Below are 14,212 nucleotides of genomic sequence, written 5' to 3' on the forward strand. Positions count from 1 at the left end.
ACCGCTTGAGGCGCCATTATTGCGGTGGAAGAGCCTGAGGAATAAATAAATCGGCTAAGATCCAATCGGTCTATATATGAATATATAAAATTTATATACTTATCAATTGTATGTTTAAAATTATAATGTACTATGTTATTTTTAATCTGCACGCTGTATCCCGCATTGCGTGTTAAGGTAAGGCTATATTGAACGCCGAGCTTTACTTCTATACTAGGGCGAAGAAATTAAAATATTAAATGTTTCATTTCCTCAAGTGGGCATCAAACCCACAACCTGTCGCCTTTACAGTAACACGCTTGTACGCTTGCGTCATGACTGGCCTTAGTTAATGGCGTTTTAATATTTTATTAATTTTCTGATAGAAATTTCAAATTTATTTAGATTATTTTTATATTTTTAGGAATGTTTCAATTTTAGATTCAGTGTTGTTGATTGTCGTGTAGGAAAGTTAATGATTGCTATAAATATTTTATTACAACATTATACATTAAAAAAAGAATATTTAGATTTTTTATAGAACCAGTTTTTATGGAAAAACATTTTATAGAACCAGTGCACGGATTTATAACAATTAATGTTATTAAAAAAGTATACTTAACACCACAGTGAACACAGTGGAAGTGGAACACACCCGGGAACACAGTGTCTTGACACTAGTCTCTATCTAGAATAATTGCTATTTAGAATGAAGTGTGCAGCTGAAAATATACATATTTTAAAAATCTCTACTATCTATATATATATATATATATATATATAGATGTTTACTTTTTAATCTGGACATCCACTAAGAAGGGATTTTGAAAAATTTTAATCCTAAAGGGGCGAAATAGGGGTTGAAAGTTTGTATGGAAAAAAAATTAAATCGGCACCGATTTTTATAAAATTTGAAATTTAGATTTTTTAAAGTATTTAATTGAACACGTGATTCATCGTTTTCTAGAATTCTCCCCCTAAGGGTACAAATAAGGGGTTGAAAGTTTGTATAGAATTTTTTTTAAATCGGCACCAATTTTTATAAAATTTGGAATTCAGATTCTTGTCTTCAATTAAAAAGTATTTAACTGAAGACATGTTTCATGTTTTCTTGAATTCTTCCCCTAAGGGTGCAAATAAAGGGTTGAAAGTTTGTATGGAAAATTCATTAAATCGCCACCGATTTTTATAAAATTTGAAATTTAGACTCTTAAAAATATTTCATTGAACCACATGTTTCGTGGTTTTTTTGAATTCGCCTCTAAATACGTAAGCGAAGCTGCGCGCGTCCGCTAGTTATATATAAAATATATTTTATAATATATACTTATCTATTGTACAAAGCTTTTATGTGATTTATGCAAAAATCCTGGGAATAGAATATTCTTATACATGTTTTGCTTTAGTACTGTCGAAATGATGAGCGCCACTCATTTCGTCCGCAGTGGTCGCCATGTGCACTCGTTAATTTGCGTCGTAACAACACACTTTTATGTTTATAGTATCTCTTCACTCTAGTGTGTTGTAGTGGGAAGTAATGTTATTTTTCGTACAATTGTTTTTATACGTATCATAAACTATATCTATGATGCTTATTTTTTTAAAGTTATAATAATAATAACTAGCAGAGGAGAGACTGTAACGCGACGGTTGTTTGTTCGATCCCATCTCGAGGAAAATGATAATTATTTATTATATGTTTTTTTCTTCGCTCTGGTAACAAGACAAAACCGCGGCGTTGAGTTCCACCACTCAACACTCACTGAAAAAGAACTTGTAGAATTTATGAATTATAGCTTTTTTGAGTTTGTGAAATTACACAAAGAAATGTTTATATTTTTTATATAATATCCTTTTATTTTGCCTTCCTTTGTCAGGGGTTACTAATTTCATACAAATTAAAATGAAAAATATATATATATGCAAATGAATTAAATTTCATTAGAATTACACAAAATCCAGCTGTAGAAAAGTAAATCATAAATTTTCGTCTACATCTATTACGATTCTACATACAGAATACTAAAGGCTTGATTTAGAATAATTGTAATATAGTTTCTCCTGCATATGTCCGAAGGTCAATTTTGCATTGTAGGGCTAATCTCAGATTATCAGGACCTACAGACGACGATAAGCTTGTCGTTACAGAGGTTGTCGTGGACCCTCAAAATATAAACATCGTCCAGATGTCGCAGATAAGTGAGGAGAGCTTTTTGCCCTAATGGCAGATTACTTTAGTCGAATACGCTCCTATCTTTGCTCTGCGATCCAATACAGTATTGAAAAGCGATTTTTAGTTTATTTTTAGCAAGCTTTTATAATATAATGCAATGCTCTACTTGATAAGGATTGGACTATCAATAAATTAATAACAGTGCCATCCTTCTAACGCAATTCGGTAAAAACCAGATGAACACTACAAAATCGAATAATATTTGTATATTCTATATAATTACCATCATAAATATAATTTAAATGATTTCTTTTTAGGGTTCCGTACCTCAAAAAAAATTGAGATAAAATAAAATAAATAGCAACATCACTTTTTTATGCGTCTGACCCTCTGCCAAGACCATTTATTATATCTATATTTATAGAATTCAAGGCCGCCGTGAATATTAATTAAATTGCAAACCTAATTTTTTTACAATTTACCTCAACATCTCTAATAGGTATTAGAAAAAATAAATTAATAAACTTCACGCTAAATCCCGCACGCAGCAGGTCAGGCAGAGGGAACCTGGTGTTAAGACACTCCGTTCTCTATTTTTCAACGAATATAGATATTAAGGTTATTTCAAATCAATTAGTATATGAATTAAGAGTTTATGCTGTGCTTTAGCATTACGTTAAGTATGTATATATATTTCGTGGTTAAAATAATCACTACCGCGACTACTTCCTGTTATGGTATAAAAATGTCCAAAATAATAAAAATTAAAATAATAACATAGAATTTAATCAAAATATAACCTTATCAAGTCGCCAGGGTTTGTCTGAGCTAATTAAGTTTGGCCTAATGAATACCGGGTGGAGTTCATCCGTAGTTGTCTGGGTAATTAACAGCTGAGATAGGAAATATTAATATTTATAAGCTTCGGGGTCGAGAACAAATTTTCGTTATACGTTTTAACAAGCCCAAGATGGCGATGAATTTACAAGTTGATTATATATAAGCAATATTGAAATTGTACACTAATTTTTATTAAATTCTATAGAGAAAACTGTGTGAAATTTACGTATTTGTCGGAGAAAATTAATTTCTTTACAAATATTTTACGCTCTGTAGGTAGGCATAGGGTACCTGGGAACCTAGTATTAAGATACTTCCGTTCCCCAGTTTTTGCTGAATTTTTACTGCCGTTACCAGAGTGTAGTTTAGATAAGCAATCAGAAAATGTTAATTTTAGTTCATAAAATAAAAACTTTTACGGTTATATATTTTTTTTCGTATTTTTAAATAACAATGCTGCTATGATAATATGATGTCACACGGTCTTGTTAACAAGGTATCAACTGATTGACGTAACTTTCGTTCAGGATATTTACAATATAGTGAATTTGTTTACAAGACCAACGGAAATCACAATAAAGAAACAATTTCCGCTAAAATCGTGAAAACTTACAAATAATAAATTTGAAGGCGTTTTTATTATACTTATCGATTAAATAAAAAAAAATTGTGTTTTACATTGTTTTAGGAGTTTATATTAGATATTTCTGACCTTACGAATAAATTAAAATACTTTTCAATTGCCAATCTTCGAATATTAATTTATATTAAATTAATTTTACTCACCATAAACTAGAAAAAAAAGATATCATGTACTTTCTATGTAGAGAGCGAGTCGCTTTATAGTGTTTATTAAAATTCAATAGTGTCGTTAAAAGAAGTAAAAACAAATGTAAAATGGTAAATTGTTATTGTGAAAATAAACTTACGTTACAACTTAAATTTCTGTATCCTCAGGGGTTGGAGCCCTTCGTGTAATAAGGCGATGTTTTTATTACTCAAGGCCCATCTAATAAGCGGACACTGCCTGTTTGCGTACAAACAATCTCATCCCATTTTGTAATTTTACACCTATATCCGCCAGCTTCGCTAACAAAATTACATGACTGGATAAGTAGAAAAAACAACAAGTTACTTTTTGCATAAAAAAATAGGGTAAATGTAATAAAATTGTATTGTAATATTATTCACAGTATTTATTCGCCTCAAATAATTCTTTATTACTATAACTCTAACTTTGCCCACTATAATAATACTTCCCCATTACTTTAGTAGAATAGAGAATGATACACTTCGTAGCACTATTAAATGTGACTTTTATGCTCGTACGTGATTTATGTTTATGTATATTTAGAGGACCCCAAAAAAGAACTCGAGAAGTTAAATAATTGAAAGAAAAAACCATAAAATTTTCCCCATTGAATTTAAATTGTGTTACAAAATTTCATTATTATAATGTTATAGCGTTTAGACAGACGCTATGAGACAACCTTCTGGGGATGTCACAATTGTGGATTTTGTTGTCCAGATCTTTTACGTGGAACCTGCTTTACATTTTCCATCCTTGAGGAGATATTTGTGTATAGAATTTGTATACGTCATATTTTTGATGCTGAAACAATGAACTTTTATCTGGCATTATTATTATTTATTATTTATATTTTTTTGTTATATCCAAAACCTCAAATATTTCAAAAAATTAACACAAATCCCACTCTTCTATACTTTAATATGAAAGTTTTAGTACTATTTAAAATAATTTAAATAAAAAATGAAAAATAAATAAATAAAATCATATTAGAAGACACTATTATTGCCCCGCAAACACATATGTGTTACATATGCAATCATAAACACGGAGGCAATTATTTTTTATAATAGGTTAGTTTCAAAAAATATTATACAAACGACACAATGACTTCCTTCACATTGACCTTTAAAAATATACCAAATTCAATAACACTTTTTATTAGTACACTATATCTTTAAGATACGAGTATATGTATTTGATATTATTGACAACTATTTTGATTTTCAAAGAAGATCCAATAGTATATTAATCATACAAGAAAAATAAGGTATACAGAAAATTCTGCAACGGTGACACATGTAATATATCACATATCAAACATAGAAGATGATCACAAAAGCGAGTCAGTAGACCGAGACGAAAATGCGTGGCAGCTAGTCGCGGGACCAATGCTCCTTATTCGCCATCATTCATGTAAAGAATTAAACATGATTAATAAATATTTTTACTCTTCTTGTTGTTAATAAGAAGCTAGTTTCTATATCTGATTTTTCTTTAAAAAAATCGAATTTGTTTCCTAAGACCACAAATTATAACAATATTTCAATAGTAGCATGATTGCCTAAAAGCGATTATTGTAGACCCATTAGACGGTCTTATTACTCTCCTCATATATTTGGAGTCATAGACTCCAGATAAGATATAATAGATCTTTGTAAGTTATTTCCCACTGAAATTGATATTCTTCCTTACTTAGTGACGGTTGCTTAGCAACGGTTGTAATTAAAATATCAGACAATAAACTGCATATCAAATAGAAAGATATTTTAGTATATTTCGAGAATATTACACAAAATACGAGAAAAAAGTAGCTCATCTCCTCAAGCATCGCCTCAAGCATCTCCTTATGAAAGTTTATCACAATCGGATTAGCGGTTTAGTCGTGATTGTGTCACAGACACAATTACTTTCGAATTTATAATATAAGGATGGATTTGTTAAAATGGATTTTGCAGTAAAAGGATACTTCTATTTTTCAACCTGAAGTAGGACTACGTCTCAAATAATGAACATGCAAATATATTTTACAAAGTTTTAAGGAATTTCTAGTAACGTATAATTAAACACGACATTAACATTGAAATCCGCGTCTAATAACTGCATTATCTACTTAATATTCATGAGCAAGTAACTTCCCTCAAGTGAAACTAGTGACGAATTCACCGACTTATCTACTACTGCATCGAGCCGTCTCATGAATATGTAGACACATGACACGCTCTCAGATAAGTCTTGAGATATGTAATACTCTATAGATTGGGAACTTCATTTGACCTTGTAGTTGTATGTTATGTATATAACGAAATTGATTAAATTAAATATATTTAAATATCCAGAAAGTTAAGTGGAGCTTAGTTACTTTGTCTGATGAGCCTTGGGTCGCAGATTTGATTCCCATCAAAGTATATCTTAGTGGCAAACGCAAATATTTAAACATTCCAATTCCATTCCATTGTGGGTACGGGATCAGTCAGCATAAATAATTCTAAGTAATATCTTTGGATAGTGGAAATTTGTAAAAATCTCCCTAAAAAATGCTAATTCCTTTTTTTGTGTGCAATAAAGACTATACCTAACATTTGCAAATATATTTTGAAAATATAATGTAATTTATAAAAAACTATATATATTAAAGAATAGTCATAAGCAAATTTAGTTTAAAATAAGTCAAGTTAGATGAAAATTAATTAGACAGCGTATAAATGCAATATATAATAGTCAAAACGACCAAAAAAACCTTACTGTATATATAAAATTGCAAGTATCATTTTTTCGGCTCATCCATTAAAGCTAATGAATAAAAATGTTCTGTCATTTTGTTTTCTTTTTGAATAGGTTTTTTTTAAATATAGTCGAAAATACTTGGAATATATTTTAAAACAGCATGAGATCATTGAAAAATTTTATACTTTCAAGGTATTTATTTTTCAACACAATATAAAGATAAAATATATAAAATCGATCGGAAACCGGGCTAATATTGTTTAATCGTCCAAACAAAATGTAATTGACATTAACGCCAACCTTTAGAGTGCCATCGGTTAAATAAGCTTCGATATCAAAATCGACTTCGAGTTTTCACAATCCATTTGCCATGAGAACTTGAGGCTTTCTGTTGGAGATCTTTGGGATTCTTATTTCAAGTTCCCTTAGGACCATACTTGAGAATCTAAGTTGTGCCTCTAAGGCCCCGTTTCCGTCCCTCTAAGAAATATTTCGAGATAAGAGAGACGTTTTGGCGCCATTCATGTTTATAGCAGGCCAAATGGCCCTAGAAAACAGCGCACTTATTAAAAACAAGTACCAACACTTGCACGATATATTCAAAAGGGCGAGACATCGAAACGCCATTCATATTCACATGGACGCATACGTTTGAACTTTCTGTAATGTGAGAACTTAAGTAATAAAAACTTTGCTTCCAAACTATTTAAGCTTTATATATTGTTGAAAATACTAAGCTGTTTCAATTATGAATTGAATTCTTAGGATGTTTAAATGTTAAACATGATGAATTACAATGTTATTTTTTTTATTTTCTAACATAACATATTTATATTTGGAAAGAGGAGAACGGAGAGTTAAGTTCTTTCTCCTTACCCTGCTGTATATGGGATACAGCGTGAAGCTGATATTTTTTTATTTATAGTACTAATATTAAAGGTACAAATATATTACACATTTTCTTTATAAACATGTTATAATAAGATACAGATGTAATGTTTTCTTTAACATCTAATGTATTGATAATAAACGGAATTATACTATTGACAGGTTCATCATCTTCAAGTTGAATACGTCGTTGGCACGAAATATAAAAGTAACTTCGTACATATATTTTTAATCTTGCAAAAGCCATGGCCGTTAAAAACGTTCAATAACTTCAAAAGGGGATTTTTCATTTTCTCTTTACACTTTTGCGGTCAGCTACGTAGGTAGTATAAGGGAAAAAATCTAGACATTCCTTTGTGCTAGTGTAAACTGATACATACGGAAAATGTCCAGAACAAAAACGAGCAAAATGGCCTCGGTCTAGGTCGTTCTAGGGGGCAGTTACTTAAAAGTTTTTTGTATTATCAAACTGGTAATATTCATTTTTTGTTTTATTGCTCGAAAGCCCCCGAGATTTATGACCTGCCACTTCGCATTAATTTCGCATTTATTACAGATCCCAGTCGTGACGTTTTTTGGCGCGAATTAAGTGAGATTCTCTGATAAATTTTGATTTGTTTGGACGCCAGGCTTACAATTTAAAATTGTTAATAGTTGTGAATGACATTTTCGTTTATTATTATAATTAATGTTTTAATATATTAAAATATAATAATAGCAACCTTTGTGAATGTGTATTAATTGTTAAAAAAATCAATATAAATAAAAATACTTTTTGTGAATTTTATAGTTGCTACTAACAGAGAGTATATCTCAAAAAAACGCACGAACGAACTTAGAGATGTTTTTTTCTGTCCTGATAATTTGCTTAACACTTTATAGCAGGTTTAAACTCTAAACCGACGATAAAAGTTTATGATATTATTAGTAAAAAGTAATATAATAATGGAGTACACATAAGAAAATTACCTACTATTTTAAGATTAAATTTAAATTACATTTGAACTCTAACAAGTATATTTAAATTCCTAATATATAACATTTACGTAAACGTGTACTACTATCTCAATTTGTGCTATTTCAAGTGAATAAATCATTAAGCATTGTTAAAGACAGGAATCATGTAAATTTGGATTCGGACTAAGTAAACCGCACTGCGTATAATAATGAAGATTAATTGTTGATGACAAACGATGTGCGCACATCATGTTACGAATGGGAGGATAATGAAGTTGTTTAATGTGGGAATAAATAGTAGGAAAAAGAATAAAGTGAAAACAGCTTCCCGCTGTATCCCGCAGTAGCGGGGTAGGCAGAGGGAACCTTGTGTTAAGACACTTCGTTTCACACCTTTCGCCGAAATTTTCAAAGCAGTGGCGGAACTAAACGCTGGATTTTTTTTGTAAATTACTATTTTTCAGGGCTTCATTATCGCGAAGAGAACCTTTTCACCTAAATATAGATTCTGTAATATTTAGGTACTTTTTTTAACGTACAAGCATACGTAAAAGATTTAAACTTGCAATCCTTAGATATATATATATATATATATATATATATATATAGGATGTAGATATATTTTACTATTTCACCACTAACATAATTGCAATTAAAAGTTTCCCTGAGGATCTCTAATTAAGTTTTATATTTCAGTATTTTAAACACAATTATACATTCATTCAGGAAATTCATTTAGAAATGTAATAATTAAGAAAACTCTGTCTTTTTATAGCGTTGAGGAAAATATGTAATTATTTCTCAGATAGAAAAATGTTAACATTTTTAAAGCGTTAGACGTTTGAAGATAGTTGAGCTAGTTTTGACATTTTCTGTATTTGTGTTGTATGCAATTTTTATAAATTTTACGCGATAGTGTTAAGTGGCGTAATTCAACGCCACGTTTTGCCTCGTTACTAAGGCGAGGGATTGAAAATATGTTAAACTCTCTTTATTCTTAAAAGATTACAAAATGAAAGGAGAAGATCAAATCAAATCAAAGAGCTCAAATCACGCTTAGACTACAGCATCACAAATATATAATTGCTCAGTGGATATCGTTTCAACAGCGTGCAGGATTCATCTCAAGATTAGTGGGGGCACCAGCAGTTGGCTTAGTAATTATCCACATCTGCCTACAATCAGTTTTGAGCCAGACGAGTTCGCCCATAAAGCGAGTCCATTTGGAAGGGTGGAACAAATTGCTGAACTTTCAATTAAAGAGTTGCTACTTGAACCGCCTCCAGCTCTCGGAAATTATATTTTATTCTCAAAAGAATTTTTTATTGATACTACCTTTTCATCTACTTAACATCAGTTTAATTCATAAAAAGAACATTGATACCTACTTCTGAATTGTTTTATATTTTTTTATATACATTTACAAATTATACTTTTAATTTAAATTTATAACTTTTTTTATTTATTACTAATTTTGTAAGAAAATGTTTTATTACTATATATATATATATATATATCATTTTCTCTGCTATCAATTATGGTTGTTTTCTATGCGAGTTCATTCATTTCCTCGCTCTGGCATCAAAGCAAAAGTTCGGCGTTGAGTTCCGCCACACAACACGCAATACTTCGAAAAATCCGTGAAAAGTGGGGAACGGAGTATCTTAACACTAGGTCCCCTCTACCTTTACTCTACCTCACATGTGCGGGATACTGCGTGAAGCTGATTTATTTTAAAAGTATTTTTTAAAAAACAATCCTTTAAGTTATACCAATTATAATTTTTTAAAGCTGACAGCAAAAATAACAAAAATAATAACAACATACTCGTACATGAACGTGCACGTTAGCACGTAGGTATTATAGAGAATGTCCAGAAAGGTATCACAACATTCCTACCTAAGTTAGCAGTTGCATTGCAGGCGACTGAATACGAGAATGTAAATAGAGGCACACATTCTCGTCGCAGCCATGTAAGAAATGTGAGCCTGTTTGTTTGTCCACATCATTCTATAAGTATCTCTCACTCTCTATCTGCATAGCTGTATGTCCATAGTGGACTGTGGGACTTAGTGGACAGTTATACGACTCTCATGTTTTAGACAATAATTATAATATGTGTAGTTTTCGTACTTTTATTTACTGGTTTCACTATAAAGAAAATGAAATATATGTAAATCAAATAATAAGCTTCACGCTGTATCCCGCACGCAGCAGGGTAGGTAGAGGGAACCGAGTGTTAACACACTCCGTTTTCCACTTTTCGCCGAAATTTTCGTGACACTGCGTGTTGGATGGCGGAACTCATCGCCGGGGACATAAGTAAATAATACTAGAGAAAGAATAATAATAGAGTTCCTCTCTTCTTTTCTGTGTCTGTTCTATCTTGTTATAAACTTATTGAAGTTACTTTAATCGTCTTTGGTGTGATATTGAAACTTAATTAATCCCAAACAATTAAAACTAAGGTTCCATGAAATTAGTACAAGGGAAGGGTAAAACTCATAAACTATTTTTATATATACGTATGAATTTAATGAGTATTTATAATATTGTTAACAAAAACAAATTAGTCGAATTATACTTAAAAAATTATTAAGTAAGAAATTATAAAAGATTGAGAGATATCAAATTACACAAATAATATTTATAAATTAAGAATCTATACATCGATAATAAATTTATATTTTATATATTCACACGGTTACGAACGGAGTGATTAATCACTAGAACCTTTCTTCCATATATTTTATAATACAATAGTAATAAAACAAAGACATCTTCAGTAGAAATCCTTTCTTTCGTCCAGTATTAAATTTTCACATGTGTTTTTGTTTTCAGGAGGGGTTGTGAGAGGTCCAGGCGCTAACAGCTCGATGCGCGCCCGGCGCAGCACAGGAGCATGCTCGTACACCTGTTGGTACTTAGCACTGCGCTCGCGGCGGCTACCAGCGGCAAACACGGTAAATGCTTACTGTCTCTAGGTTTTTTTTAAATTATGTCACGTTTTATTATTGCATTGAGAAGGTGTTTAGTTAAATAAGTTTAATTAAAATTTTTAATTTTATCGTTAAGGTTTTCATATTGAAATATTGTATTAATACAAGTAGAGATACTTTTTATTTAATTTCATTATTTTTATAACGTTCAATTTTGTATAAAATTATATCTTAATAATTTTCAGCCTATAAAAGTAGTGTTATTAGTTAATTAATATTTGTGTTTAAATTGCTTAATTAATTAAAATGAATTGCATAATCATTAAATGAATAGAAGTTATATGTAACATAAATATCAATTGTAATTGCTTCATTAATAGATATATATTTAAAATATCTTATTTAAGTATATTATCTATATATATAAAAGGACTTGTCCTCACTGACTGAGGTAAGACGCACGCACAGCCGTAACCGCTGTGCGTAGAAACGTGAAATTTGGGCAAATGTTTACTTTTGTAATCTGGACATCCACTAAGAAGGGATTTTGAAAAGTTTTAACCCTAAAGGGGTGAGATAGGGGTTGAAAGTTTGTATGGAAAAATTTTTAAATCAGCACCGATTTTTATAAAATTTGAAATTTAGATTTTTAAAAGTATTTAATTGAACACGTGTTTCATCGTTTTCTAGAATTCTCTCCCTAAGGGTGCAAATAAGGGGTTGAAAGTTTGTATGCAAAAATCTTTAAAACGCCACGGATTGTTATAAAATTTTAAATTTAGACTCTTAAAAATATTTAATTGAACATGTGTTTCATGGTTTTCTAGAATTCACCCCCTAAGGGTGCAAATAAAGGGTTGAAAGTTTGTATGGAAAAATCTTTAAATCGCCACCGATTTTTATAAAATTTGAAATTTAGACTCTTAAAAATATTTCATTGAACACATGTTTCGTGGTTTTTTAGAATTCACCCCTAAATACGCAAGCGAAGCTGCGCGCGTCCGCTAGTTTACATATATTTATGTAACTTTAATGTTTCTCTTTACATATTATATACCCAATAGTGTTAAGCAACCATAGTAGTAATTGCTTTGAGTCTCTATAATTGAAATAAACAAACAGTTATTATATTGTGTAAATAACGTGCACAGATTACATTTGCTCGTACGATTATTTGCTTGACTATATTACTAGTAACGCCATGATCCCATTTTGTATAGAATGTAAGTATATATTTTTATAAACGTAAATGTTATTTTTTTAGGTAAAAGAAATTTTTGTTATTTCACGTCGAACCCTGAAATCGGTAATTTAATAACATTACTAAAAACATAAAAGAAATTAAAATTTAAAATTTAGTATGTTAAATATTTTTTTATCAAAATTACAAACATTACTCTACCATTTCTTCATCTTACAAAGCATGACAATTGATCTTGTCAATCGAGTTTAATAGCAAGTACTTTTACTATTTATCGCAATTCAAGTCAAAGATAGGAAATATTATAATACACTACAATGTACTAAGCACTTGAGATTTATCAATTTTATTCGATTGTTGCTTAACAGAAGAAGAGTGACTATAGTGTGTACCTATATGTTATAATATTATTATACATGAATATAGTTAATTCTTATAAGTAACAAATTTACGTATTTTTCAGTTAAAGTACACCTCTTCTAATTTCTACCTCCATACGCGTGAGAATTTTCATAGTTTTTTTATACAGCTATGTACGACATTAAGTTTTACTGAGACAAAAATTATAATTTATAACATCTGAATAAAAAATAGTGTTATGTAAAAAAAATCTATTTTGACCTCTACAATTTTTCTATCTCTTAATTTTGTAATTTTGACTCACAGTTAACAAGATCCGTAGATATAAACCTAATTTGGCTTTAATTAAATTGCTCTTTTCCAGACTGCCTTAGATCCCTCGAGACAATCTTAGCTTCGACTAACGTAACAGAATCTAATATCATTAATAAGCTAAAATCATATTTAATATTCCGTGCTGTAAAAATGCTTAGATAAGCAAAACTTTCCGCTACAAGCATAGCATTTAAGCATTTATTACTCGTCTATAATAAAGTTAGCTACTGAAATATCTTCAGCGCGCAGCCCCTGTTGTTTGCAAATAATAATATTAGTCTCGGTAACTTAAAAAAAATTCGCGTTAAATTTGCATAAACCTTGCCGAGCCCTGTACACTTATTTTACTTATCTTTTTCTTTGGTTCACCTCTCAGGCGTTACTTTTCTCATTGCATAAAAATCTTCCTTTCTTGGTTCGTAAATTAATTTTATGGGTTACTCGAGCTTACTTTAAAGACGAGGTTGTTATTTTACTTCACTAATGTAGATGACGGTTCTATAATAAAAAAAATAAAGAGGTCGTGGAAGACCTTGTAAAAAGATACCTCCAAAATATTCATCCGTCAACCCTATAAAGAGAGAATATCTTGGTAAAGCTTCATGTTATTTTGGACTGAGCCGGCCGGATCAAAAATGTCAAGATATACACTTCCAAATACGATACGTACGTAATCTGTTTCTTCACATGTGTTTCTTTTTTATTTGTTGTGAATAATTTTACAAATACAACGTTATCTTTGTTATCAGAAAAAAGTGTAAACTTTTAAAAACATGTTTTTTTACTATTGTGAGAATTATAAATATTTTTGTTTATATTTGTTATGTAATTTGGCAATTATTTAGTTTATATTGATTGATATAATAATATCATAATTTTCATTTGTGTAAGCCGTTATAAGGTGGAGCCTGAAAAACCTTTAAAAAATAATTTTTAAAGGTTTTTCAGGCTAATAAACTTAAGTTTATTATTAAAAAATAACTTAAAAAATCCAACCTAAAAAAATGTTCTATACCGGACCGCGA

General features: G+C 30.2%; 1 protein-coding gene across 2 annotated transcripts in view; it reads left to right on the forward strand.

Annotated features, from left to right (window-relative positions):
* The window catches only part of LOC146535760 (lachesin-like), a 110,860-nt gene that overhangs the window by 75,685 nt on the left and 20,963 nt on the right, over positions 1–14,212 (forward strand). For both annotated transcript variants that reach the window (XM_085191135.1, XM_085191134.1), the window contains exon 2: positions 11,214–11,335. In XM_085191135.1, coding sequence (XP_085047261.1) covers positions 11,275–11,335 — 61 coding nt within the window. In that variant the 5' untranslated portion in view covers positions 11,214–11,274. The remainder of the gene's footprint in view (positions 1–11,213; positions 11,336–14,212) is intronic.

This window comes from Heliconius melpomene, chromosome 10 (assembly GCF_056956725.1).
Source record: "Heliconius melpomene rosina isolate 202511_hmr_F chromosome 10, ASM5695672v1, whole genome shotgun sequence".
Taxonomy (NCBI): domain Eukaryota; kingdom Metazoa; phylum Arthropoda; class Insecta; order Lepidoptera; family Nymphalidae; genus Heliconius; species Heliconius melpomene.